Below are 24696 nucleotides of genomic sequence, written 5' to 3'. Positions count from 1 at the left end.
ACATTAAAATATCAAAGCATTATTTACTCTAAATGTGATTCTATGCTCTGTTTTATCAAAGAAACATCACTGAAGGCTTCCACGATAAGGCTGACAAGTTTTAATTACAGTTGTCATCACATGTGTCAGCACCTTATACTACAGCAGTAGAGTTAAGAATGCGTGTAGTCCTTTTGCTTTCTGCTGCATTAATGATGCACTGGAGTTGCTGTTTGTTTTAAGTATGAATTAGAGTTAGTGATAAAACTTGAGAGATTTATCAGAAACCACTGCCTATTTTTCATAAATTTGAATGTGCCAACTCTTTGTTTTACATCTTACTACACCTCTATGGTGCTATTGTCTGTCCCTACAGAGTATATAGGATATGAAAAATGGGAGGCGTTAAGGGTCTTTTTCTTCTGCTCAGGTCAGGGGCGTTACATGTGGGGGACCACATCCTGTCCATAGACGGCACCAGTACAGAACACTGCTCAGTGCTGGAGGCCACACAGCTGCTGGCTAGCACGTCTGACCAGGTCAAACTGGAGATCCTGCCCGCCCATCACACCCGTCTGCCCAGTAAACCCCACGACACTGGTGAGTCCTCCCCACGCCGGCACTGATAAAGGCGTAAGACGTGTGTTTTCGTGTGGTTTATGCATTCGAAAAACAAATGTTAAACAGATTGTCTGTGGCTAATTTGTGAGGATTGTACAGCACTCATTGTACTGCATTTAGTTTTGTGCATCCAAGAAGGGTTAAGTCAAGGGCAACTGGACTTGGTTGTAGATTCTTGAAGACGTTTCACCTCTCATCCAAGAGGCTTCTTCAGTTCTGACTGACTGGTGGGGAGTCCAGTTGCCCTTGACTTAACCCTTCTTGGATAACTATGACCTGAGAATCCTCAGACATTTAGTTTTGTGTATTTTCATTTTATTGTGGTTTGAAAGATTTTTTTCTTCCCTGTTAGGACCATGTGCTGAGTGATGAATACTGGCAGGGAACGAATGAGGACACACACACATACGCGTACACACACACATGCGCGCGCGCACGCACACCCCTCTCTGTCATCTCATCTCATCTGCTGTCATCTCTTTTAATTAGCCCTTCTTTCTGCTTAATGTGGCCCCATGAGCTTTCGTCTGCAGGCCAGACTTAATCAGAGAGACCGAATCACCCCAGAAAACAGACTCACAGCCAGAGCTGCATTCTCTCTTGTTTATTTTGCCCCAATTATGTGTTCCCTGTGCTTCATTTGCAAAGCAGCATTTTAGTGGTGCAGCTCAGTCCTATCTACAACATCAACCAGAAGTGTGTCAGATACAATGTCCGTAAGGTACATTAGGTGTGCTTTAATGCTAAAAAAAAAAAAAAAACAACTACTCAGACTCTCCGACACAGGTTCTTTCTCCACCTTCAAGATCTTTGTGTGTGTGTGTGTGTGTGTAGTTGTTTAAAATATAAGACCTTTAGGACCCAAGCCTTTTCCGATCCGATATTAAGATGTTGGTACAGTGCTACCTCAGGGAAGATGGTTTGTCTTTGATTATGTTAGTGGTGGTGTGGTGGAAGGAGATCATATGCTGTGCGTCTCTCTCTCTCCCCGTGGTGAATGTGGGAAAAGCCTCTAGGCAGCGGGCACGCACTCCGCTTCTCTGGGTAAAGATGTGTGTGAGAGCTCCCCGATGCACACAGACAAGAGGGGCCTCTCCCAGGATCTGATTCATACTCTCAGTGTATGTCAGCACATATGTGGGTCATCTCCCGCTGAGCATGCATGTACTCCAGCCAAGCATGCCGCTTGAAACTGCATTTTCTACATGAGCAGTGAACTTAAAGCATGGCTTTAATGAAGAACTGACCTCAAAAAACATGGGTCTGATGTTGATTTTAAAGGGGAGTTTCAACTCCCCCCCCCAAAAGAAAGAAAATCTGAATTTTGTTGTATTGACCCAAATTAATGTTTGATGAGCTTTTTTCCCATTGTATCACAGAACTAATTTAATTATGGAAAATGGAGGAAAAAATGTTTCATTTCAAATAAAAAAAAGAAATGCATTACATCTATTATATTCTGTGCTCTGCAGAATACAAAACATAACTTGTTTTGTGTTATCTGCTGTTTTGTGCATGGGTTTAGATTCAAAATATTGATTTTTGATTAGTAGGGGATGTTCTCCTTTACAAAACTTGTTTGATATATTCTGTTTGAAAATCGCATAGTGTTCATAATTGTGGATGTGGTCATAACAGGTCAAGCAAGTACAAGCAATTATTTTGATAAAACAGTCTATTCCCAGGATCTATATTACATGCAAGTGCATCCACAGTCATTTTGTGGTTGCTTTTATTGTATTGAATGAAAAGCCATGTATTGAATGAAACTCCGGTGTCACTGTACATAGATTTGTTTCCCGTGCCATAATAATGAAACGTGATCTCCAAACCACAGTCCAACAACTTAACGGGTATCTTCAAGCAAATTAGCCATTGATGATTAGCCACCATTTCTCCTCACTGATTCATGTGTTTTAGATGTTTGGCATGGCCTCTAAAGCTAGTATTGTAATCTCCTTATGAGATTTACGCTCTCAGCTGTCGCATCAGCCTGTGTGGTAGACTTTACGGTCATCATTTTGACTCCGCTTTTTTTTTTTTTCACCCCCCCCGCCCCCCCAAGACAGAGTTGGGTTTCCTCGAGAGACGTACCCGACGAGCTTAGCATAAGCCGCGAGGATTTACCCCTGCTGGATTTGGTGCTCACATTTGAGATGCTTCGTCGTTTTTTTTTTTTTTTTTTTCCCTCGTCTCCGTAGATGAGAGCACTTAACCTGGTGGCTGCAAATCTCTGGGAATGTGGCACTTCTGTGTTTCACGTTTACTCAAGCATGCACAGGAGTCTTTTTCAAGATTACTGAAACTATTTAGCAATGAAGTAAAGCTTGGATTAAAAAGAGAGCGTAGGTTTCATTAATGTCATTAAACACACACACACACACACACACAAAAATACTCCTTCAGATATTTTAAAGCTTCTTAGTTTTCTTGGTGGGAAGCTCAAACATTATGACTGACAGTCAAATCTGTCACTTAGCTCCGTGTGTTTTTGCAGTTGTCCCATGGTGATAAACATTGCCTGTCTGAGTCAAGGCAAAACTTTTTAGAAAAAAAAAAAGCTCCAAATCCCTAGCTAATGATGATGTCATATGTCAGAGTAAAACTTGGAAGAGAGTATTTCATCACACAGCACATTTACATGTAAAAACTTAACAGCTGCACCTATTCAAGAGGAGGGGCTCCTACAAATTTGGGGTTTTTTTTGTTTTTTTTTTAACAAGGGCTCAAATCCTGACGTCCTTCCCCAAAACAAGCCTGTTGACTTCAAGCTGTGGGGCCTCAAATATTCTGCTGTAAAAGTCAAAATTTTCTCTCGTGTTTCTAACCAAGATGGCAACAAACTGCAACCCTCTCATCCATCAAGCCATTCCTCAAGCTATCTGCCTCCCTGAGATGTTGAATTCAATACAGACAGAAACTTTGTATCGATTATGACATGATTACAGTATGAAACTCTGCATGATAAGACACATTCAACTATCTGCATTCTCAGATAAAAGTTTTCAGAAGTTTGTCAGCCAGTCAGTATATGCTGCTCACAGTGTGCATTCTGACAGATGAGCTGGCACACCAGAGTACTGTGTGCCAGCTCATCAATGGAGATGGGGAACTGAAGTCAAAGCTGAAGTTTTGTCAGTTGGGAGGCAAATGCAATCTCAAACCATCATGTCATACATTTATAGTAATCATGCAATTCTTTTCGTGATGGGAGACCAGTGAAGAAAGTAACATTCGTCTTTACTTGGAATACTCTGCCATGTTGAATAATGCTTTTCATTTTCACTGCCAACTTTGCCAGTACTGGATTTGCCAGTAAGGAGTGCGTGGTATTTGCATAAGAAGAGGCCTCTAGCATGGAAGAATAAACAAAACACCAGAACGCGCACGCACATTTCTCTCATTTTCAGTAATACATTAAGTGTGCCTGTAGCAGACAGGACTTCATTAGCCCATCACAAATGAGCTTCCTCATTGTTTTGGATAAGCATTCATTTGACAGACTTGGGTATTAGAGCAGTACATTATCATTCAAATGTGACTACATCAGGACCTCAGGATTCCCAATGAAGGATCTGAACTAATTAGTAATGGGAGGGTTTATTAAGAAAGCTGAATGTACAACATGACAAGCTAGTACCAAAGCTCTCATCACATTACCCCAACATTGCATATTTGTACACACTGATCTCGTCTTGTTTTCTCTTGGACAGATAAATAAATTGACTCTGATGTTTGTTATTATAACTGTTCCTGTTTGCTAAATGGGTCAGCTAGTGGCTGTTTTGTAGAATTGGAAAAACAAGATGATGAATTATTAAACATGATATGAAGAAATTTCAGTAATAATAAAATCAAATCGGTGATGTGTCATCAAAAACTCACTGGGATTTCAAATCTTTTATTGGTGGGGACACAGGAGGTAATGAATATGAAACATGTCTGGTATGACAATAGGATGAACAATGAACTATAATGGAATGAGTCACATAAATAATTCTCTACTCAATTTGAGTTTTGTGACTTGTGTAATAATTCTTGTGTTGCTCTCCGAGTTGGTTGTTTGCTGATGGCTTGCGTGTGTGTGTGTGTGTGTGTGTGTTCACTCACAGTGAAAGTCCAGAAGAGCGACCACCCTCACTGCTGGGATCCCTGTGTGAACTACTGCCATTCCCAGCACTCGGGTCAATGCAAGACCTCAACATGGAGCACTTCCAGTAATCCATCCAACAGTCAGGACTACTGTAAATGTAGCTATCTGCTTCTCCTAATGCCTCTCTGCTCTCTGTACTGCCAGCAATGCCCTGTGCTGTCCTGCTGTTAAGTTCTCCTGCTGCTCTCCAGAAGTTTGGCTCGATTCTTAAACACGAGAAAAACAGCAGCCATCAAATGGGATATTTTACACGAGTTTAACGAACGGCTTAGTTCTTCGCTAACGTGTCGCGTTTTTTGTTTTTTTTTGTGCTGAGCAATGATTCTGACTTACTGAGACTTTTGAGGTATTTTAATCAGGCTGTTTATGTCCCGAAGGCTGTAAAGGGACTATATGAGAGTCAAACTAAGCACAGACTTAAGCTTAAAAAACTTAAAGGCCTTTAAGGCAGCACTATACCACACTGTCTGTGCAAAAACAGTGCCCTTGTGTAGAATTCAAGTCTGTCGCCTCAGTCATTAACAGACTGAAAACTGATGAAGTACGATTTAATTTATTCTGGATGTTGCTCCTCTCCTCTTTTGATGTGACTGAATTCTCTCGTTCTTTCTCTCACTGTCTCCCTCGCTCCTTAGCGCTCGTTTCCGCTAATTTCTCCCCCGGCTCGACGACGACTTCAGGCATGACCAGTCACACCTCTAGCACCCTGCCACGTACCACACACCCCATGAGTCCCCGTAACTCCATGCTCAAGAGGAGACAGAGGAAAAAAGAGCACAAGAGCTCATGTATGTCTCACTGTGTGTGTGTGTGTGTCTATTATTGATTATGTACTTTTCTTTGTCCATACATGTGCACTACGGGCTTAATGGTAGATGTGTACATACCGTGCCACATTGTTTTGCATTGCATTATTAAATCAATAACTTTCTCCTGAACTCTCAGCAAAAAAAAAAAAAAAAGTAACACTGCACAAACAGCCTATAGGTTGATTCATATTCCCCTCAGAATTGTCAATAATTTTGTAGCCTGAAACAAACTGTAGCAATATCCGCATAGTTAATTTAAAAGTTCACATGGAGCAATGCATTACTTCAAATGGTCTGTGAATAGCTAAGGTAAACAATGATAAAGTCATCGACCATTTGTTGTAGTACGGACCAGTATGTTTTGACAAATAAACGAAAGTAAACGTTTCTCATTAATATTTCCACTAAACTAAACCATGACCTAGATATCATAGCACATACCAAAATATGCATTATACATGATTGTATGCTCTCTCTCGGTTGTTTCTTTGAACTTTTTTAACTTAAAAAATCTCTAACTCACTCTCTTGGCAAGACATGACAGAAGCAAAATTCTGCTCATGCTGTGTTGATCTGTTTTTTGGCTGTTTACTCTGCACCCACACAGACATATAACACTGTGTGTCTTTCGAAGCATCGCACTGTTACTGTGATTCTTACTGCTTCAGTATACTTCCTCATCTGATATGAGTGTGTGTTTTGGACAGCAGTGTCTCTGGCTTCCAGTTCAGTGGGTCCAGGTGGTCAAATCGTGCACGTGGAGACCAGCGAAGTGACTCTGACAGGAGACCCTCTGAATGGCTTTGGCGTTCAGCTACAGGGGGGCATCTTCGCCACGGAGACGCTCTCAGCACCCCCCCTCATCCGCTTCATTGAGCCAGACAGCTCTGCTGAGAGGTGGGGGCTCTCACACACACACACGCACACACATACACGCCTCTCTTACCGAGGTCAATTCATATACTGACACATATAAACACTCACAGACACACAAATAAACGGTCCAGATATGTTATACCCCATTGATCACATACTGGGTCAAACATATGCACATCAACTGCTGGAGACGTGACAAACTGGAACAAGGGAGTTGTCCACCTTGTGGCCTGTAACCTCCTGGTACATAAACCTGCTGATGAAGGAAAATGTTCTGTTACAGTAAGAGACATTGCTCTTTTTGACTGGTAACAAATGAATGAGTCACCGTTTCATCATTTGATGTGCTGTTTTGGTTTGTGACTAGCAGTGTGAGTTAAATTATCCATTCATTAGACACCTCTTAGATTCTTCCTTAAAGTAAAATGCTGTAATGTGCTCCAGACGTTATTTATACCTGTGTCTTTACATTTTCATGAAAACAGAGCGGTGAGCTCGTGTTTCTGTGGTATCATTGATTGACTTTCTACAGTTAGAGACCTTTTAGGCTCCCTCTGGGTTTACGCTTTCATTTGATCTCTTGGGACAGATTTCTAGATCTCTTCCTAATCCACACACACACACACACACACACACACATACACACACACGGACAGGCACTCATGCATATTCATTTACAGGAGAATTCCCCTCTGTGTAAACCATGGCGCAGTGAGTGTTCATTACATGACCCGTGTTGTTTTCACCTTAGTTCGTCTTTGCCGTGGCCTCAGTGACCCCTCACACTGTTCCAGACCGTCCAAATCCGCTGGTCGTATGAAAATACCGCTTAAAGAAGGCTGGCTTATCAGGAGCCCCGGAGTGAAAGAGACGGCGTCTTTGTACTCCACAGGAAACATGTTGGCACTTCTCAAACTGAATAAGAGTTTATATTACTTGTGAATCTGGGTCAAGGCGCAGTGGGGCTCAGACTAGAGAATTACTCTCTTATCAGTGCGATTCAAGGTTGACTTTTAACTTTGAACATATTTTGGTTTGAAACATGTCAAGATCTTGTTTGTGTTGCATGCTGGGGGAAAAAAAAAAAAAAAACACGAAGAGGTCTCATTACCCTGAGAGATGCTTGGTTTTTCCAGTCCCGTTAGAGGACTGGATAAAATGAGTAGGCTGTTTTCGCTCCGGTTTATTTCCCTCGTTCTTTCACTGCTAGTGACCCCGTGTGTTTAGACCCCGTATAAATGGATACCCAGATTTAAACAGTGGAGGGGTTAAAGAAACTGTGATTGTGAGTCCAATGAAAAATGCTGTAACTGAAACTGAATTTGATATCGGTCATAGAGAGGTGCCTACATTTTGACTAGTCTTACAAACAGTGGCAGAAATCAGAGCACTGTGTTGTGTCACAATCTGTGATCAACCTTTTCGTAACATTAATATAAAACAGCATCAGGGTCTTTATTTATTTTATTTTATTTTTTTTACTGATTAATGATGTATTGCCTAGAACACTAAATGTTATGTTGCTTATGTTACCATGGGTGCTAATGTGTTACCATGTAATACTACATAAACTGTTTTGAAATAGCACTGCCAAGCATTACGCTAATGATAACATTAGGCTGGCAATTACACAAACCGGTTGTCTTGGATTATCGGAGTTCTGCTGCTCCAACAGTGCATCTGGCTAATTTATGTAAAACAGTCACAGAAATTGCAATGGCCTCGGACATATGGGATAACATGGAGAGAATATCCTTAAGCTCAGAGTCTGAAAACTGTTGGCAATTTGTGATCTGTGAGGGCAAACACCAGAGTCTCTCACGATTCGCATCGACTTAATGTCTTGCACTCCGCAGTGATCTTAATGAAAGATGCCTAAAAGTAGAAACCAAAGCCTTGAGATTCCGAACTGTACTTTTGTGCCCAACAGCGCAGGTTTTTTTAATCAGAAACTTTACAAAACCTGAAATTTCTTAGGAAGTCTTGTCAAAATCAAACAACAACAAAAAAGACAGTCTTACCGAATCAGCCTCCTCAGACACAGAAGGGCCTATAACCCAACAGGAGACTCAGAGGAAAAACACAGTCATTTATAGGACATGTAGAGAACCGTGTCCTGCGCCCAGGGGTTCATTGATTTATATGTTGTGGTGGAGGAGGCTGATAATTAGATGGGGCGGGGGGGGGGGGGGGGGGAGCGTGGGAGGACCGAACTCATGGGTCCCGCGCCAGAAGCCTCTGATTCTGAAACCCTCATGCATCAGCTCTCCACTGGAGTGCCCCCCCCCGCCCCCCCTCTGACCCACATGCCCCCGCCAGCCTGCAAGTCATCCCGCATTAGTTCAGCTCCAGTCCCTCACACATTGGCCTTTTGGGCATTGTGCACAGTGCCAGCGCTGGGTTTGTAGTTCATGTTTTAGTACTCTGTGATCTGACTCGCAGATGGCACAAAGGTTCACTGATATGCACAGGCTTGGCTGACGCTTGTCTCTGTCAATGAAGATAATGGAGGATATGTAGAACAGAAATTCACTGTAATATAATCAGGTGATAATTACAGCAATCAGAGGGTTCAGAGATAGGAGGGGGGGGGGGGGGGGGGTAATGCTTCATCTGCTGTAACACATTGATGAAGAGCAAGGAATGTACAGTGTGTGGTGTGAAAACCACACAGCATTAGTTCACATACATACACACACTCGCACACACTCACACTCTCTCTCTCACACACACAGAAATACACAACCTCTCTCTGGGATATGAAGTGAATGGGTTGTCCAAACTGTAATTGTTCACGTCAGTCATGCACCAGGTATGTCCATGTTGGTGATACACTTCAGAAAAAGCAATTAATCATTTCCTCATCTTCTCCGTGTACCACTCAAAACCACTCAACTAATACTACACAATACACAACAGATCTATGGCTGGTGCTTTACATGGGGTGAGATGGCGCATCTTTCTTGTTTTATGCATGATGTGAACAACGTTTGCCAAGAATAATCTTTGTGTAATGCACTGAACAATCAAGTCATGCTCAGAGCGAATTCCATGTGATTTCTGTGCGATGGTTTGCCCATTTCGCATAACCTTAGTTTCAGCTCTGCATCGTTGAACCAATGTTTATGCAACATATTGTAAAATGCAACAGCTTTCAGAATGTGATGTATTGCACATGCATGTTGTCTTGGGAAGCCATTATTTTAGCTGCCTTCTCACGTTTCCGTATAACCTCATGCATGGGTTATTTTTTTCTTTTTTAGTCAAGTTCACATAACGGCACATACTCTAACATTAATAAAAATGCAGTAGTCTCTTTCATTCCCAGCTGCACAGAGTCAGTTATTAATCCTAATGTGTGCTCTCTGTACTCCGTAATCTCTATAGCCCTACTGTTAGAACAGATGGGGAATGTCAGTTGTCGAGTCTGTATTAACTCATACTACCGGCATTTTTCTAGAACTGTGTCCTCTTCTCTGTCTTCATTTTAGCTCTATCAGAGGTTCAGAGGTCTTGTTCTTCTTCAAACCCTGCTGACAAAAATAAGTTTCATCTGGCAGATTGCTCTGTGATTGTACACCTGCTATCTGCCTTCTGTTCTTTGTGCTTTAATAATTTGTGGATTTTTTTTTTCAGTCCAGTTTTAAATGCAAGGGAGAACACGTATATCTCAGTGGAGCAGCTGTTTACTAGTCTCCATGGTGATTGTTTGATTGACAGGTGTGGGCTGCTTCAGGTTGGAGACAGACTGCTGTCCATCAATGGCATCCCCACAGAAGACGGGACGCTGGAGGAGGCTAACCAGTTACTCCGAGATGCTGCTTTGACCAATAAGGTCACACTGGAAATAGAATTTGATGTAGCAGGTTTGTTGTGGCCGTTCTTATCCTGTTTATCAGAGTACCATGAAACAAATAAGCCCCTAAAGAACCACATGCAATTGCACTCTTACAAGAATGGTTTGTCTCCTTCATAACATACTTCTTGTTTTTGTTTTGTTTCCACAGAGTCTGTGGTGCCTAGTAGTGGTACTTTCCATGTGAAGCTCCCTAAGAAGAGAGGCGTAGAGCTGGGCATCACTATCAGCGGTGAGACTTGCCTGCCGTGGACTCGGAATTGCTTCGAATAATCTCCCATCACGTTCCCTCATTAGCCTCTGACAACAACCACTACTTGGAAAGAAGCACAGAACTAACAAAAAGAAAAAGTTCTCTGAATTCTAAACGTGGAATCTTAACACGTGAGACTCGTCTCCTGCGAGGGTGAATATGTGAGGTTATTTTTAGCGGAAAACAGACCAGAGAAAGATGTGGATGATTCATCCTTCTTTTACTGGCCTTGTAGGAAAATATTGTCTGTGGAACTGTCTTCAGCTTCCATTCTGTAATTATAAGAAAACTTACATACTCAAGTTACTTTAATAGTAAATGCCTTTTTTTTTGACCCATTCACTGTGAATCAGCCTCTATCTCAAATTTTTCTCAGGGTATGTGGTTTTATTTTAGTCAGACCACCCAGTAAGGCAGAGTTTCTAACGCTCCCTTACAGCAGTGAGTACCCATGGAATGGCTTTAAATGACCCTTAAGAACAGACTGTCTCCTAGCCATGCTGTTTATATGGAGCTTAAACAGGCCCTCCTAGATCCTCTAAGGCTTGTTTACTAGACTGAGCTCCTCAGGGTTTTTTTTCTGTTAGAGGCTATTGTCTCTGTTGCAGTATTTCAGAAATGTCTTAGCAAGCCTAAGTTCTGATCTGTGGACCATGAGTACTTTGCTAGAATCTAGTGACATGAAATCAGTGGTTTGGATCCAAACAACATCCAGATAAAGTTGCCTCAGTTCTCATGAAATGGCAAATGATTTTAAGTGTATTTCTTTTCTTTTTTTTTTTTACCACACGATGTATTTTTCCCTAGATAATCGTCATTGCTATGTCTATACAGAAGGAATTTGATTGGGTTAAGTCTGAGATCTAACAGTCTTGTCTAATAGTCTTGGTTCTAGTGTTGGCTCTTGAAATGAACCTGTTTGTTGAGAATGCTAACGGAACTATAAATCCTGGCACACCATTGGACCTGCTCTATGCTTTAACTCTCTCATCTGAGAGTCTTAGATAAGCTGAGGTAATGTCGGAGAGCCTTTCTGGTTAGTTTTCTCCAGAATCGCCCAGTTCTTTCTGGAGTACAAGTTGCTCTTTAACCTTATCAGCAGTTGCTGTTCTAGGTGGCTTCCAGCAGAGGGCAGGTTTGGCCTGTGCACTTTACCCAGGTCATGGAGTTCCATTGACGTCAGCTGCTACTTAGACATTGCTAAGATTATTTTTAGTATTTCTACCTATAGTAACATAAACCATGGTCATAATATCCATGGAAAGATGTCATCCAAAAAGTCTCCCAGTACTAGGTATTGTCCACTTATGCTATTTCTGCTGTTTAATTTCTCAGTTTAATAAATTTATCTCAGGAGTATTTTCACTGTCATTACAGTTACCTTTCTAAATCTACATTCTCTTTTAGTAAATGAAGGCTGTGGTTCTATACATATAGTTTGGCTTTTCTGTGCAGTGTGTTTAACCGGTTTCCTGATGACCTGATATTTTCCCTCATTTTGCCAGCGAGCAAAAAGCCAGGGGAACCTCTGATCATCTCAGACATAAAGAAGGGAAGCATGGCTCACAGGTATACCTTTTCAGACGCTTCATACAACTTTACTCTGAGGAGAGTAAGCACTGCCCAGAGTTAACAAACCTCTAAGGAGGGTGATTTCAATCTTTTAAAGGCTATAATCACCGGTTATTTATACAGAATTTGTAGGAACTCTTTATGGGTTTTTCAGAGCTATTGGGATTGAAAATCAGATCAGTATAGTAATGTAGGTCTGTGTGTTCATCATCAAGTATGTTAATGCATCCAGCAGGGGGCCTCATTTTCCATTCTTATAATGAGCCTGTGCTATGAGAAAGGCAGACTGGAGAAACTCATTTTATAAAGCATATCTCTTTTACATTTGTTAATTTGCTCTAGATCTAAATGTAGATGAAGTAAGGTTAAAACTAATTCACAATTATGGTACAAGTAACATTTATATGGTCATATCACATTCACATTTAAGCATTCACAACAAAGCAGTATTTATAATGTAGTCTTAAGACCCACATGGTGCACTGATATAAACAAATGTTACTTCAAATAGTGTTAATTGATGAATAGGTCCCTGCTAATGAGTACCTCATGTGCTGCCTGCTGACTTCTTATTGAACATTTGTTCAGTGGACTTAAGCTCTTTGTGTGTGTTTACTCTGTGGTTTCTCCATTAGGACGGGCACGCTGGAGCCAGGAGATAAGCTCTTAGCCATAGACAATATTCGCCTTGAAAACTGCTCGATGGAGGATGCCATGCAGATTCTTCAGCAGAGCGAAGACCTGGTTAAGCTCAAAATTCGCAAAGATGAGGATAACTCAGGTATCCCTCACCCCCAACCCCCCCCCCCCCCCCTCTCTCTCTCTCTTACTCTCCCCACCTTCTTTTCGTGGGTGTGGGTGTGTGCGTGCGTGCATGCCTGTGCTTGACCAGATGAACTGAACTGGATCCTTATCTGTGACTGGTCTAGTCAGACTATCAGATTCCTGTCTGATCTAAGGGAACACTAGGCTGATATCCATTACCTGTGCTGTTTAGTAGCCTCTGCCCTCCAGCTGCATTCATTAAATGCAGAGTCTCTCTACTTGAGCTTTCCGAGCTGTGTTCAAAATGCTTGTCCCACTCTGATTTATGGTTGTACAGGTTACTGTATAATTACAGGCTTCAGGTTTTTTTTTCTCTTGTTCACTCATGTAAACACCCAAAGTATGTTATGCCTGAAGGTTGTTTCTGTTGATAAATTTCCCCATTTTTATGATAGCTTTGAGTCATTGAGACTTCATGACACAGATTCATCCCCCAAAAAATAATTCTTGCATGGTAAAACATTCTCACGAAATATTTGCGCATTACTTTATCACTGCGGTATATGTGGTCTCATTCAAACACACCTAGTGAAATCAGAGAAAACAGTGTGTGCATCTGTGGGTGAACACACTGCCAAGAAAACATATGCTCTCTTTCCCACCATAGTTTACAGCCTTATCATGCTGATATCACATTATCACATTACCACGTTATGGCCTCCATTTATCCAAGGAATATCTTTTTCTGTCAATAATACTTCTGTAGGTATCAGTCCTTGTTTTTTATTCCTCAAAATGTCAGTCCAGCTACCACCTTTCTCCAGTTTACACGTGATGTCCACCTCACAGCACCGAGGTACATTCAGAATCCTTTTGTATTAGGCTCAAAATGAGAATGTGAGTCTAACATTAGGGTCGCCTGTCTCATGGTGGCATAAGTGTTTCAACAATGATTACTATGGGGTTTTTTTCCTCTTAAATTGTACAGGTAATACTGTAATTTGGTCATGCATTTCGGTCATATGTAGTCTAATGTTTGGCCATTGTATGACTTTTTGTGTTGAAGACATATCTCTCACCCGTTTGCTATCATTTCTCAGATACGTTGTTAAAAGAAACATGAGTTTTGTGTGTGTAAAGTAGAATTGTCTGGTATCGCCACTGAGGTTTTTTTTAGCAACTACCTGTAAACACAGATACCCAGAAGAAATGAATATCACATTCATTTTGGACAAGACAGTCTTTTTTTTTTTTTTCTCATAGCAATCTAGCTATTGTCACAGCATTATCAAAAAGAGTGTGTTCTTCCCCTTCCTACCCATAGCTCATTTTGATAATTTGTGTGCCTGAAGTACAGCACATTCTGTTGATACAAGTCACTTGTTTCTTGTCAGAGTAGCACATGACTGAAGAGATGTCTTTCATCATTCTGTTTGAAAGGAGTTTTGAGACTGTTGAATTTGCACTCATCTCTTGGGTGACCCATTTCTAACTCTGAAACAACCCCTAGACCAAATGAAGTGAAAAATTTAATAGCTGAGAACACGGCTTCATGCTATTTGAATATTCACAAAGCTATTGTCGGAACTGAGCACATGCCCTGTGATAATCCAGGGAAGCATTTACGCTGCCTTTTGAAGTTTCTTTGTGTGACTCTGACTCCCAAACTAGAGTTTGAAAACTTTACTTACTGAACTACTCGCATGCAAATTTCACAATTAACAATCTGGAAGATCTGCCATGCGCTTAATTTTTTCACAGTGAATGAAAATATTGTTGAAATAGTTGTTTTTCACCATTACCAAAACTGTCAAACACAAAGCAAGGAACATTTAAAATGCACTCCACAGTAAAGCTTTTGGCAGAAATTGAATGGTTCAATGTATTATTTATAGTGCAGTATTTTGCTTCAGAGTGAATGAAAATAGCACCATCCTGTATTCCTTTTGAGAGAATTGATGAGTGAGTCGTTTAAAATGCTACCTCTGTCCTTGGGAGATTTTTCTCTCATACAACCTTCAGACTGATGCTTTTAATAGACAAACTTTTAATAGATGAAAACTGATCATCTCATGACCTTGACAACAAATGAAATGTGTTTTAATTTCAGCTGGGATCTTAACATACGCACCATGTCTGTCATAGCATGCTCATGTAGGCAGTATCCATCAAAAAAAAAAAAAAAGTAAAATAGAGCACGTCATTTTAAAAACAATCATTCAAACTTGGATTGTCTTTGGAGTGAATGAGAGCCAAACTTTGAGTGCTCCTCCTTCTCTCTCTCAGTTTCTCTGCCTCGCTGTCTCTCTGTCTCTGCCTGTCTCTGTCTGTCTCTCTCTCTCTAGACGAGCAGGAGACATCAGGCTCCATTATCTACACTGTGGAGTTGAAGAGGTATGGTGGCCCCCTGGGCATCACCATCTCTGGCACAGAGGAGCCCTTTGACCCAATCGTTATCTCTGGCCTGACCAAGAGGGGCCTGGCAGAGAGGTGAGCCCTGTATGTCAGATGTGTCATCATCTTGACCCCCCTCCACCTCCCCTGTACTGACCCCTGTCCTGACCCCAGTTCTCTTAAAGGAATGACCCTATTGGTGTTCCCCAACTCAGCAGATTCTTTCTCACTCTTTTCTCACTGAGTTTTAATGGGGACTCTAATGGGAATAGTGTTGTCCCGATACTGCTTTGATTTTTCATAATGTAGAGAAGATAGATTGTGTCTCTTTAACGTTTTGTGAACTAACCTTTAACCTAAGTGCTGTTTAGGCTTCTGAACACAATTCATTCTGAATCAAGCATCAAAATATTTTCCACTTTGCAGCAGTGTGGAAAGATACAGTCATCAAACTCTTTTTGTTTTCACTTAATCTTCAGGAGAGGAAATAAGCACACCTTGCCACTCTTGGCTGCATCTAGGCAGTTTTAAGGTAGCAGTAAGTTTTGTGAAAGACACTGACACCTTCAGGGGGCAGGAAAAGCCTCTTAAGTTTAATATAAGACTGGTATAGTTTTATGTCTCTATTTACACTCCACACATCTTAAGCCTCAGCTTTAGGAGTAATCATTTTCTTTCTGTAGTTTAATCAGACGCTTGTGTCACGGTACCATTCTGATCAATGCGTTTCCTCTCTGCTGTCTGTACTGTAAACAGAATGCGCAGGCTTGTTTGATCCTACACAGAGCCTAATCATTGTTTGACCTCTATCCCGGTGCCAGCACTTGCAGCTTGTGACTCGCAGACAATAGCTTGCATTGTGTTGCCATCTGTGCACGTCTGTCAAGATAGCAAAATAAAACCACAAAACAAAAGGCCTTAATTGAAGGCCAGGCCACTTTCTCTGGTTTGTTTAAGTGATTCCTGCAATTTTCCATATGTTTTCATATGCTTGTCTTTTTTTTTTTTTTTCTTCCTGAAGTTACATTGTGCAGCGGCCCTTTGATAGCCATTATTGGAAGACATCTTGTATTTCTGTCCATCAGATTTTAATATTGATACAGAACTTTTATCTCCTTGGGTGATTATGAGCTTATGCAACGCACTGTTAACAAGTGAATTAGACATACACATAAACATGCAAAACCCAGACACAATGACAAAAGTAAACGTGTCAATCAGATTTTGTGTTTTGTGGCAGGACTGGAGCTATCCATGTCGGGGACCGGATTCTGGCCATCAACAGTGTTAGTCTGAAGGGCAAGCCTCTCAGCGAAGCCATCCACCTACTGCAGATGGCTGGTGAAACAGTCACCCTTAAAATCAAAAAGCAAACTGACAGTGAGTTGTTGTTGTTTTTTTTCCAGCATCAGAGACAATTAATGTTTAAATGCTGCTTGTATAACATGTTACACCATGTTAGTATGACTTCTGACTTTCCAGAACTTACCGTACCCACCCTACAGATACACACACCTGATAATGCTGTGACAGGTCATACTGAAGTTTCATTTTTACCATGTACGTTTTGTGCCAACTTGTTCGAAGTATCTTGAGCAATGCCGGATATATGAGGTTCCTGGCAATTTTAATATTCGTGTTTGTCATTCAATAACCAATTTTGACTACTTCTGTATTTCCTAGATGTTTTCAGATGATTGTTTCAGAGCTGACTCATATTTCTAGTGTACAGCAATCCTTTGTCCAAAAACTTCCTTGTGGTTAAACTAAAGATAATTAGCAAACACTAAATAGAACCCATATCATAGATGAACTGAACTCTCACTTTTTCTGTAGCAGTAGATGAGAAAAAGAAAACAGACCTGGATAATGACCTGAGTGACAATGAGGATGAGATGACGGACTCTCAGAAGACCAATAAGCTGTCTGAGATCTACTCTACCACCATCCCCAGCGTGGACTCAGCCATGGAGTCGTGGGATGGTTCAGGGATCGATGCAGGTTATGGAAGCCAAGGTGAATCTTTTCACTTTGTCCTAATGGAACTGTAGCCTATCAATAGGGAATCACTGCAGAGATAGAGCCCCCCCCTTTTTTCCAGCAGTCTCAGACCAGTGGTTTGAGTCTCTCCTTCAGTTATTAGATAGCATTTAGTGAGTAATCCTTGAACCTATGACCCTGACCCTTGTCAATTATACCAGAAGAGGAGGGAAAGGGACAAGACAGGTGCTGAGGTCAGACACAGGGGTCAGACACAAATAGGCGCTCAGATTAAACAGCTGTTCAGGTCAGACGGAAGCCCAGGACAGACAAATGGCTGGAGACTACAGTTGCAAGACAGCAACTCCGGGTTCTTCAGTCAGACGATGCTAAACCAAGCTGTCGTCCCTTCCACTAGGGCCACCTCAGCTGAAACTGTCGTTTCTGTCTATTTTACCATTCCGCATTCTTTCACAGCTACATTTCCGTGCGTTTCCTGTGTTTCTTCCTGGCAGGCCCATACATCCACCAAGCAGCAGGCATCGCCCTCCATCCTCATGAGTGGCGCAGTGCCAAACAGAGAGCCTGCACCCCTCCCCCTTCCCGCCGCAAGAACTATCCCTTCAGTGACGGTGGCTTTAGTGAAGATGACTGGGATAAGCCCGGAGGGTAAAAGACAGCATGCTCTGCTAACTCCTCTCTAGGTCAATCGCACCAAAGCAGTTTTGCTAGTTCTAGCTCTAGCACGTTAAGGTGACATGCCTCATTACATGTCAGTCATCTGTCTTTATATCCTCTCTGACATACAACAATAAAGGACAGGTTTGTTTTCTTTGCACACATAATTATATTTTTAAAAAAAAACAAACATGTGAAATCATGCCAGCATTCTCCGACTTATCGTAGGTGCAAAAGTTCACATTTCACTGAATTGTACCATTTGTTCTCTTGGCGTTGTAGAGGAGAAGGTGCTGATCTGTTTTTAATGTAACATTGCGACAGCTCAGAATTTGAGTGTTATTTGTTCTTTTCAACTGGTTTGCATTCTGAGGAAAATGAAATCTTGATCACTTCTGCTGTTCTCAAGCTCAGACTCAGACCAGCTCTGTTGGATGTAATGGAATTGCACAAATTCAAGTGCCTGCATGTTTCAGTTCCTTGTTTTTGTGTTTCTCCATTTGGGAACAGTAACCTGTTCTTCCTGTCAAAATCATCCATGTTTACACAGATGTTTGTTGTCTTTTTTTCCGATTTACACAAGAACATTCCAACCCTGTATTTAGGCAAAATTACGTAATTTTCCTCATGAATGCAGGTCTTAATGATAGCTGTTTTTGTGAGGCTTGGTTAATTAAGAGGAATCTCGGCAGTTTAAGCTAATGCTTTAACTTGTGCCGGGCACTTGGCTCTTTCCAGGCTGCCTTTTGGGCCAGGCCCATATGCCAGGCTGTAACACTGGCCTAAAATGCCTGGATGCCCGCTGGCGTGGCCAGCCTTTCCAACTTTATCTGGTTCCTCTGTAGATACGCCAGTCAGTCGGCCACGGATGGCATCATGCTGGATCACGAGGACAGTTTCTGGTGCCAGGCTCTGGAGGACCTGGAGACGTGCGGGCAGTCTGAGCTCCTTCGTGAGATTGAGGTAAAAGCCATCAGAGATGAGCTCCACTGCCCAAACCACAGATTTTCACAAACAGAATTCATGGCACGTAACTTTGGTTGAGGAGAGCTACTTTGCCACAATATAGTGCTGGAATGGGTAAGGTAAATTTAGAATGAGCTCTGTTTACTATTAAACCAGTGTTAAGTAAACACTACAATGTTAAAATGTTAAGATAAAAATATACAACATATAAGCATTCGTGCTCGCATTGAATCTGAGGTTCATGAAGCAGAAGATAAAATGCAGGAAGACTGTGTCCAGACCTTGAGTGTTTAATAGACTCTTTCCTCAAGCATCACCTAATGACTAACCCTCATCTGACACTCATGTTCTTGGATGAAGTCTAGGCTGTGTCTGTTTGTCTGCATGTGTGTGTGTCTGTGAGTGTGAGAGTATCTGAGTGTGTGTTTCCAAACAGGAATGAGTCACTACAAGCTCCCATGCATGAGAAAATATAACCTCCTTGTGAAATTCTAAATAATTTCTGTTGGTACCGGCCTCCTCCCTCAAGTGGATCTGCGTAGGGGTATCCTGAGAAGTATTTGCTAAACATGCTCTCATAGTCACGTAGCCACAAGTCGCTAAATGATTTAGCACACTTTGTTTTTCAGTATATCAAGCAAGTGTACAATAACAACACCAAATTGCTCTAAACAGCTCTTGCATGTTTCAACTTTGCGGAGACCTTGAACATGCAATGCATGCGTAGCAACTATAACAACTGAATAAATCTTTTATTTTTTTCCTCTTTTAAATTCAGTCATTTGTGACAAAATTCGCTGTTTTATGCGGTACATTATCCATCAAACAGAGAAAATATGACAGTTTGTGATATAATGATGTTATAATATTCCTCATTTAAGTGGTTTGAGGTCTGGCCCTGTTCAAGTACATAAATATCTGATTTTGTTCAGTGGAAAGCAGCTTTGCAGTGTTATTACAAATATGGTGTCAGAGTCTGGGGTATCTCGGTCTAGATTTAGCTAGAAAGCCATCATCTGCAGCTCATCTTTAATCAATGCTGTAACCCAGTTAGTTGTCATGCCACTCACCTACAAGTGGCGATTAAGAACAGAAGAGACACCCCACGTGGTTTTCTCAGAGTTTTAAACTGTGGCATTACGTTAACACGAAGTCTTCAGTTGTTTCGTCTGTCCTTGCGAAGTCTTCAGTTGCTTCGGCAGCAGCAGCAGCAACAGCACAGCCCTGTTTCATGCTGAGCAGTTTGAAACAATAAGCGCTGCTCTTACGTAACCATTCGCTCATTGAAAACCATTACGAGTGTATGGGAAAGCGTCCTGTAGAACACCCATTTCAACAGCACTTAATTCAGCTCAGAGGTGCCCACCCCCACCACCCCTACCCACCCACCGCTCCATGCATTGTACCTCTGACCCATAGATCAATAAAACTTGGTTCACTCTAATAACAGGGGAGTCACCAGCAGAGAGAAGGATGAGGTAGTGAGGGATAGCTTTGCTCCTGTCACTCGATAGCGCCTGGTTAGCTTCTAACTGTTTTCTTTGGCACACGCGCGCAGAGAATTATATGAAGAGCACATGGATGGCCAGTTTCCTTGCCTCTACTCGGATGTACACAGCACAGCTGGCTTGGTTTTTTTTTGGACGTTACTCTTGGGGATGATGTCATTTGTTTATTAGGTTTGTAGATCTCAAGGGACATGTATTAATGTTAAATTTAGAAACGGACAGTTTATTTGGAGTCGGTCCCCATGACTGAGAGCAGCTCGTGCATATGTTTCCTACAGAGGGGCACATGTGTGATAATAGACTGATAATCCTTTCAGAAATGTATTTATCACCTTGAACTGCTAGATAAGTTGCCATAACATACAAGGAATGTGTTTACCTTTTAAGGATGTACACTGGCAATGAGCTGAATAAAGATTATGTTGTTTCAACATGAAGAGGTATGGGCCAGGCGTTTGTTTGTTAATGAAGCTGAGGTGAAAGGCATTGATCAAAAATTGCATAAAAAGCTTATGAAACGCTCCCTAGCCCTTAGCAACCTCATCATCTCCAATTAGATGTACTTTTATGATGGCATATTTGCTAAATGACTTGCTGGCAGACAATGAACAGCTTAATAGAGAGCCTCCTGTTTGGAAAAATGCTGACCTGTTTTTTTTTCAGTAATCAGTTCTTGTAGACGGGCCACCATGACCATACCCTCATCAGTGAATCACCCTCTCTGATAGGCCTCCATAATGACGGGCAGTGCCCTTAGCTTGGGCGTGGAGGGCAGCAAGTGCCACGGAGAACCCCTCGGCCAAGCGGGCATCAGCCCCTTGAGGAAGAGCCCCCACAGCCTGCACAACGAGGCCAAGAGCAAGAGCACATTACGTGTCTCTGAGAAGACCTGGGAGTCGCGACGCATTAAAGAGGAAATGCAGGAGATCCTGTCCCCCACCCCACTAGAGTTGCACAAGGTGGGCGAACTCAACCTCTCTCTCTATCTCTCTCTCTCTCTCTCAAAGCTCTCTTTCTACAAACAGACACTGTCACATGGAGTTTGGTGCTGGATGGAAACCAGTGAATTTTCTGGCCTCTGAACAGCTTTGGCTGCATGCAAAACCTTTTGTTGCCAAATTCAAAACTGCATGTACTGAATGCATTACATTCAGAGCTTAGAAAATGTGGTACACTAAGAGCTCAGCCTTGCACAAAACATCTCCTACAGTGCACGCTCAGAATTACTTAGCAGTTGTCCTGTACGTATGTCACTTTAAGAGTCCAAGCCAGTTTTACTCGAGTCGAAAAATCCCTGTTATCTTTTCATGAATCTGCTTCAGTGCATTTCGAAAGAGTGATTAACCGATAAGAGTTGTTTATTGGAATAGCTGTAGTAGTCCAGGCCCTACTGAAAGCATTACTTTGTTTTACTGATGACTGCTGCATCGCAGGTAACAAGAGCTGTAGTGACGCAGAGGAACACAAAACCAGAGAGAGAGAGAGAGAAAACAGTGTTTAGTTTGACAAGACCGAACCAAAATTGTTTCTACTCCACATTGTAAATAATTACATCTTTACATTGAGAATGACCACCTTATATACAAATGAAGTTTAAACATTTTAGAGCTGATTTGTAGGGGATGTGTTGCATGACAAACAGATAAATAGTACAAATAGATGCTTCTGTCATTGGCCCTGACAAAGGTACTGGCCTCAAGTGGAGCTGATCCCTGTACTGTGACTTCCCACTGCTCCTAAGTAAATAGGATGTGCAGAGGACAAAATTCCCTACAGGGTGTAATGTACTTTCTTCTGTAGTTTCACGTTGTTATTTCACTGAGTGGCATACGGTGACTGTCGGCTTCATCTGGCAGGTGACGGTGATGAAAGACCCCGAGAGCGATGACTTTGGCTTTAGCGTTTCGGACGGTTTCCTCGAAAAGGGAGTTTACGTCAACATGATCCGGCCCGAGGGCCCGGCCCACCGCGCGGGCCTGAAACCTTATGACAGAATCCTCCAGGTATGCAAACTCACCGCGCCCTCGTTCTCACAGAGACGCCACACTCTTTTCCCACTCTTTTTTTCTCATGACAGCCACTGAGAGCCAAGCAGGCACTGGTTAAATATAAACCAGGCCTGAGACACCAGGGCTTAGGCAGGAAGTGGGTGAACAAAAAGCCCTTTGACTCAGCAAGGTCATGCTAAGTTAAACTGTTACTCCACAGTACACTGGAGATAGAGAGAACAGCAGCGCACAAAATGCACCCGTTCCCTCTTCGTTCTGTCCCTTTTCCTTTCTAACAGTGCTGAGTATGGAACTGATTAAGACAGCGTAAAGATTATACTTGCTCAGCATATTAGCAAATCTACCGCAAGCCAAAGCAAATAAGACTGAACGGCTTGTTTTCGCAAACTGGGGAATTGGGACGAGGATAGAGCTCCGCTACCAATGTTAAGCCATGAAGTGCCGCGTTGATTGTGGTCAGTTTGTAACGCCTGTGTTTTTATACATAGTAAAAGGAGAACATTTGAAATCGCAGACCTCGAGTCTGGTTTGGATTAAGACTTAACAGCAATGAATACAGTTTGCTTATTGAAGTTAACAGTGGACCTATAAATACTTGCAATAAAACCAGATCCAGCATGTGAACGTCCTGCCAACACAAAAAAAGGAGAAGAAGAGGAAAAGAAAAAAGATGTGGTGCAACGTCTAAACCAAACAAAGCACAGGCCAACAGTTGAAGTTGCAAAGTGGATCTATATATAGGATCTTCTTCCTTCTTTGTTTTATTTGCCATCTCTCTCTCTCATGTCCATATTTGTATGCATTTAGAATGTTCGTTTAACAAAATAAAAGTGACCTGTTTAAATAAATTGACTTCCTGTTTGTTTCAGTGGACTCACAATGGAGTCTCATAAGACATGTCTTACAGTGCTCTTTCGTTGTAGTATAACCGTCAAAACTAGGCCAGAACAGGCCATTTGACGACGACTTTTCTGACATTCTTACAGCTGGTTGGTGTTTTGAATCAAAATCTGTGTTATAGTTAATCAGTAATCAAATATAGTGTTAAAGAGTGAAGGAGTTAAAGATATGGTTGTTAGTGTTGGAGATATGGTTGTATTCAAAGTCATTGTGTATGTGTGTATTGACTGAAACTCGGTTCCTCTCTCCAAGGTGAACCACGTGCGCACACGAGATTTTGACTGCTGTCTGGCCGTACCCCTCATCACTGAGGCTGGGGACAAACTGGAGCTGGTCATCAGCCGAAACCCGTTAGCCCAGCCGGGCATGAGCCAGGGCCCAGAATGCCACGAGCTTCCCAACCCACTGCTAACCAATAACCGCCAACACAAGACCAGCACCATGGACTTGTGAGAACAACACATGACCCAAAAAAAAAGTGAACATCATAAAACACCATAGGAGTCAATAACACAGAAACGCTGAGTTTCAACACAATTCAAGAAAGGAGCATTGTTTTTATGGTCTCAGACTTGAACAAAAGTACAAGCACCACTGACGTTTGTTCAGAACAGTTCACATGAAGGACTTAAACCTGTGGCGTTAGTGCAATACAACCCAAGGAACTTGAAATGGAACAGTGAACTTTGGCGTTAATCCAACACGACCAAGGGGTTGTGTGACTTCACTGACTGGCTTTATAGGAAACAAATATACATTGTTTGTCTCGGTAACGTGTTGCAAAAAAAAAAAAAAAAGAGATCCTGCTCAGAACAGTTCCTTTTATAGTTTTCTGTTGGTAGTGTAATATATGTTGCCCCTGTTAACAGTGTGAGTGTGCTTGCAGAAAGGAAAACAAGCAGTCCAAACATTCCCTAACCCGTTTTGTGGCTGAGTCACTGCAAGAAGACATTTTGGCTCCATGAGCTGAAAATGCATATGAAAATATGTATCTATACACACACACACACACACACACTCATACACACATGATGCACAGACAGGCACACACACTTACACGCACACACACACACACATTGTGGACAAATGGTAGAGGGGAACAATGCACAAGAAGACTGCCTGCTGTTTTGGAGTTTAAAGCAACAAAGGTGCTGTTTGATTCTCTAACAAAGATTTTCACATCTCATGTGGATACATTGTGATGCAGAAGAGGTGATTTCCGTTTGTTTCCTTCCCTTTGTTTAAAACTTGTTTTGTTTGGTAAATGTACTCTTACTTCTCAGTTTTGCCACACTTCCTCAAATATTTGTGAAAAACAACATGTGACCAGAAGGAGGGAGATCCTGTAAAAGTTAAACTAGCTCACGCACTCTCTTA

At 41.9% G+C, this 24696-nt stretch overlaps 1 protein-coding gene across 1 annotated transcript in view; it reads left to right on the top strand.

The window, feature by feature from the left end:
- Positions 1-23953, top strand: part of grip2b (glutamate receptor interacting protein 2b) — a 139206-nt gene extending 115253 nt beyond the window's left edge. Inside the window, exons 9-24 of the mRNA XM_030777186.1 lie at positions 410-579; positions 4713-4850; positions 5389-5541; positions 6270-6459; positions 10159-10304; positions 10446-10526; positions 12053-12116; positions 12755-12900; positions 15230-15374; positions 16519-16658; positions 17115-17294; positions 17774-17927; positions 18782-18899; positions 21139-21369; positions 22267-22413; positions 23572-23953. Coding sequence (XP_030633046.1) covers positions 410-579; positions 4713-4850; positions 5389-5541; positions 6270-6459; positions 10159-10304; positions 10446-10526; positions 12053-12116; positions 12755-12900; positions 15230-15374; positions 16519-16658; positions 17115-17294; positions 17774-17927; positions 18782-18899; positions 21139-21369; positions 22267-22413; positions 23572-23772 — 2404 coding nt within the window. The 3' untranslated portion in view covers positions 23773-23953. The remainder of the gene's footprint in view (positions 1-409; positions 580-4712; positions 4851-5388; positions 5542-6269; positions 6460-10158; positions 10305-10445; positions 10527-12052; positions 12117-12754; positions 12901-15229; positions 15375-16518; positions 16659-17114; positions 17295-17773; positions 17928-18781; positions 18900-21138; positions 21370-22266; positions 22414-23571) is intronic.
- The last annotated feature ends 743 nt before the right edge of the window (positions 23954-24696 follow it).

Source organism: Chanos chanos, chromosome 6, assembly GCF_902362185.1.
Source record: "Chanos chanos chromosome 6, fChaCha1.1, whole genome shotgun sequence".
Taxonomy (NCBI): Eukaryota; Metazoa; Chordata; class Actinopteri; order Gonorynchiformes; family Chanidae; genus Chanos; species Chanos chanos.
This window is presented reverse-complemented; position numbering and strand designations above follow the sequence as displayed.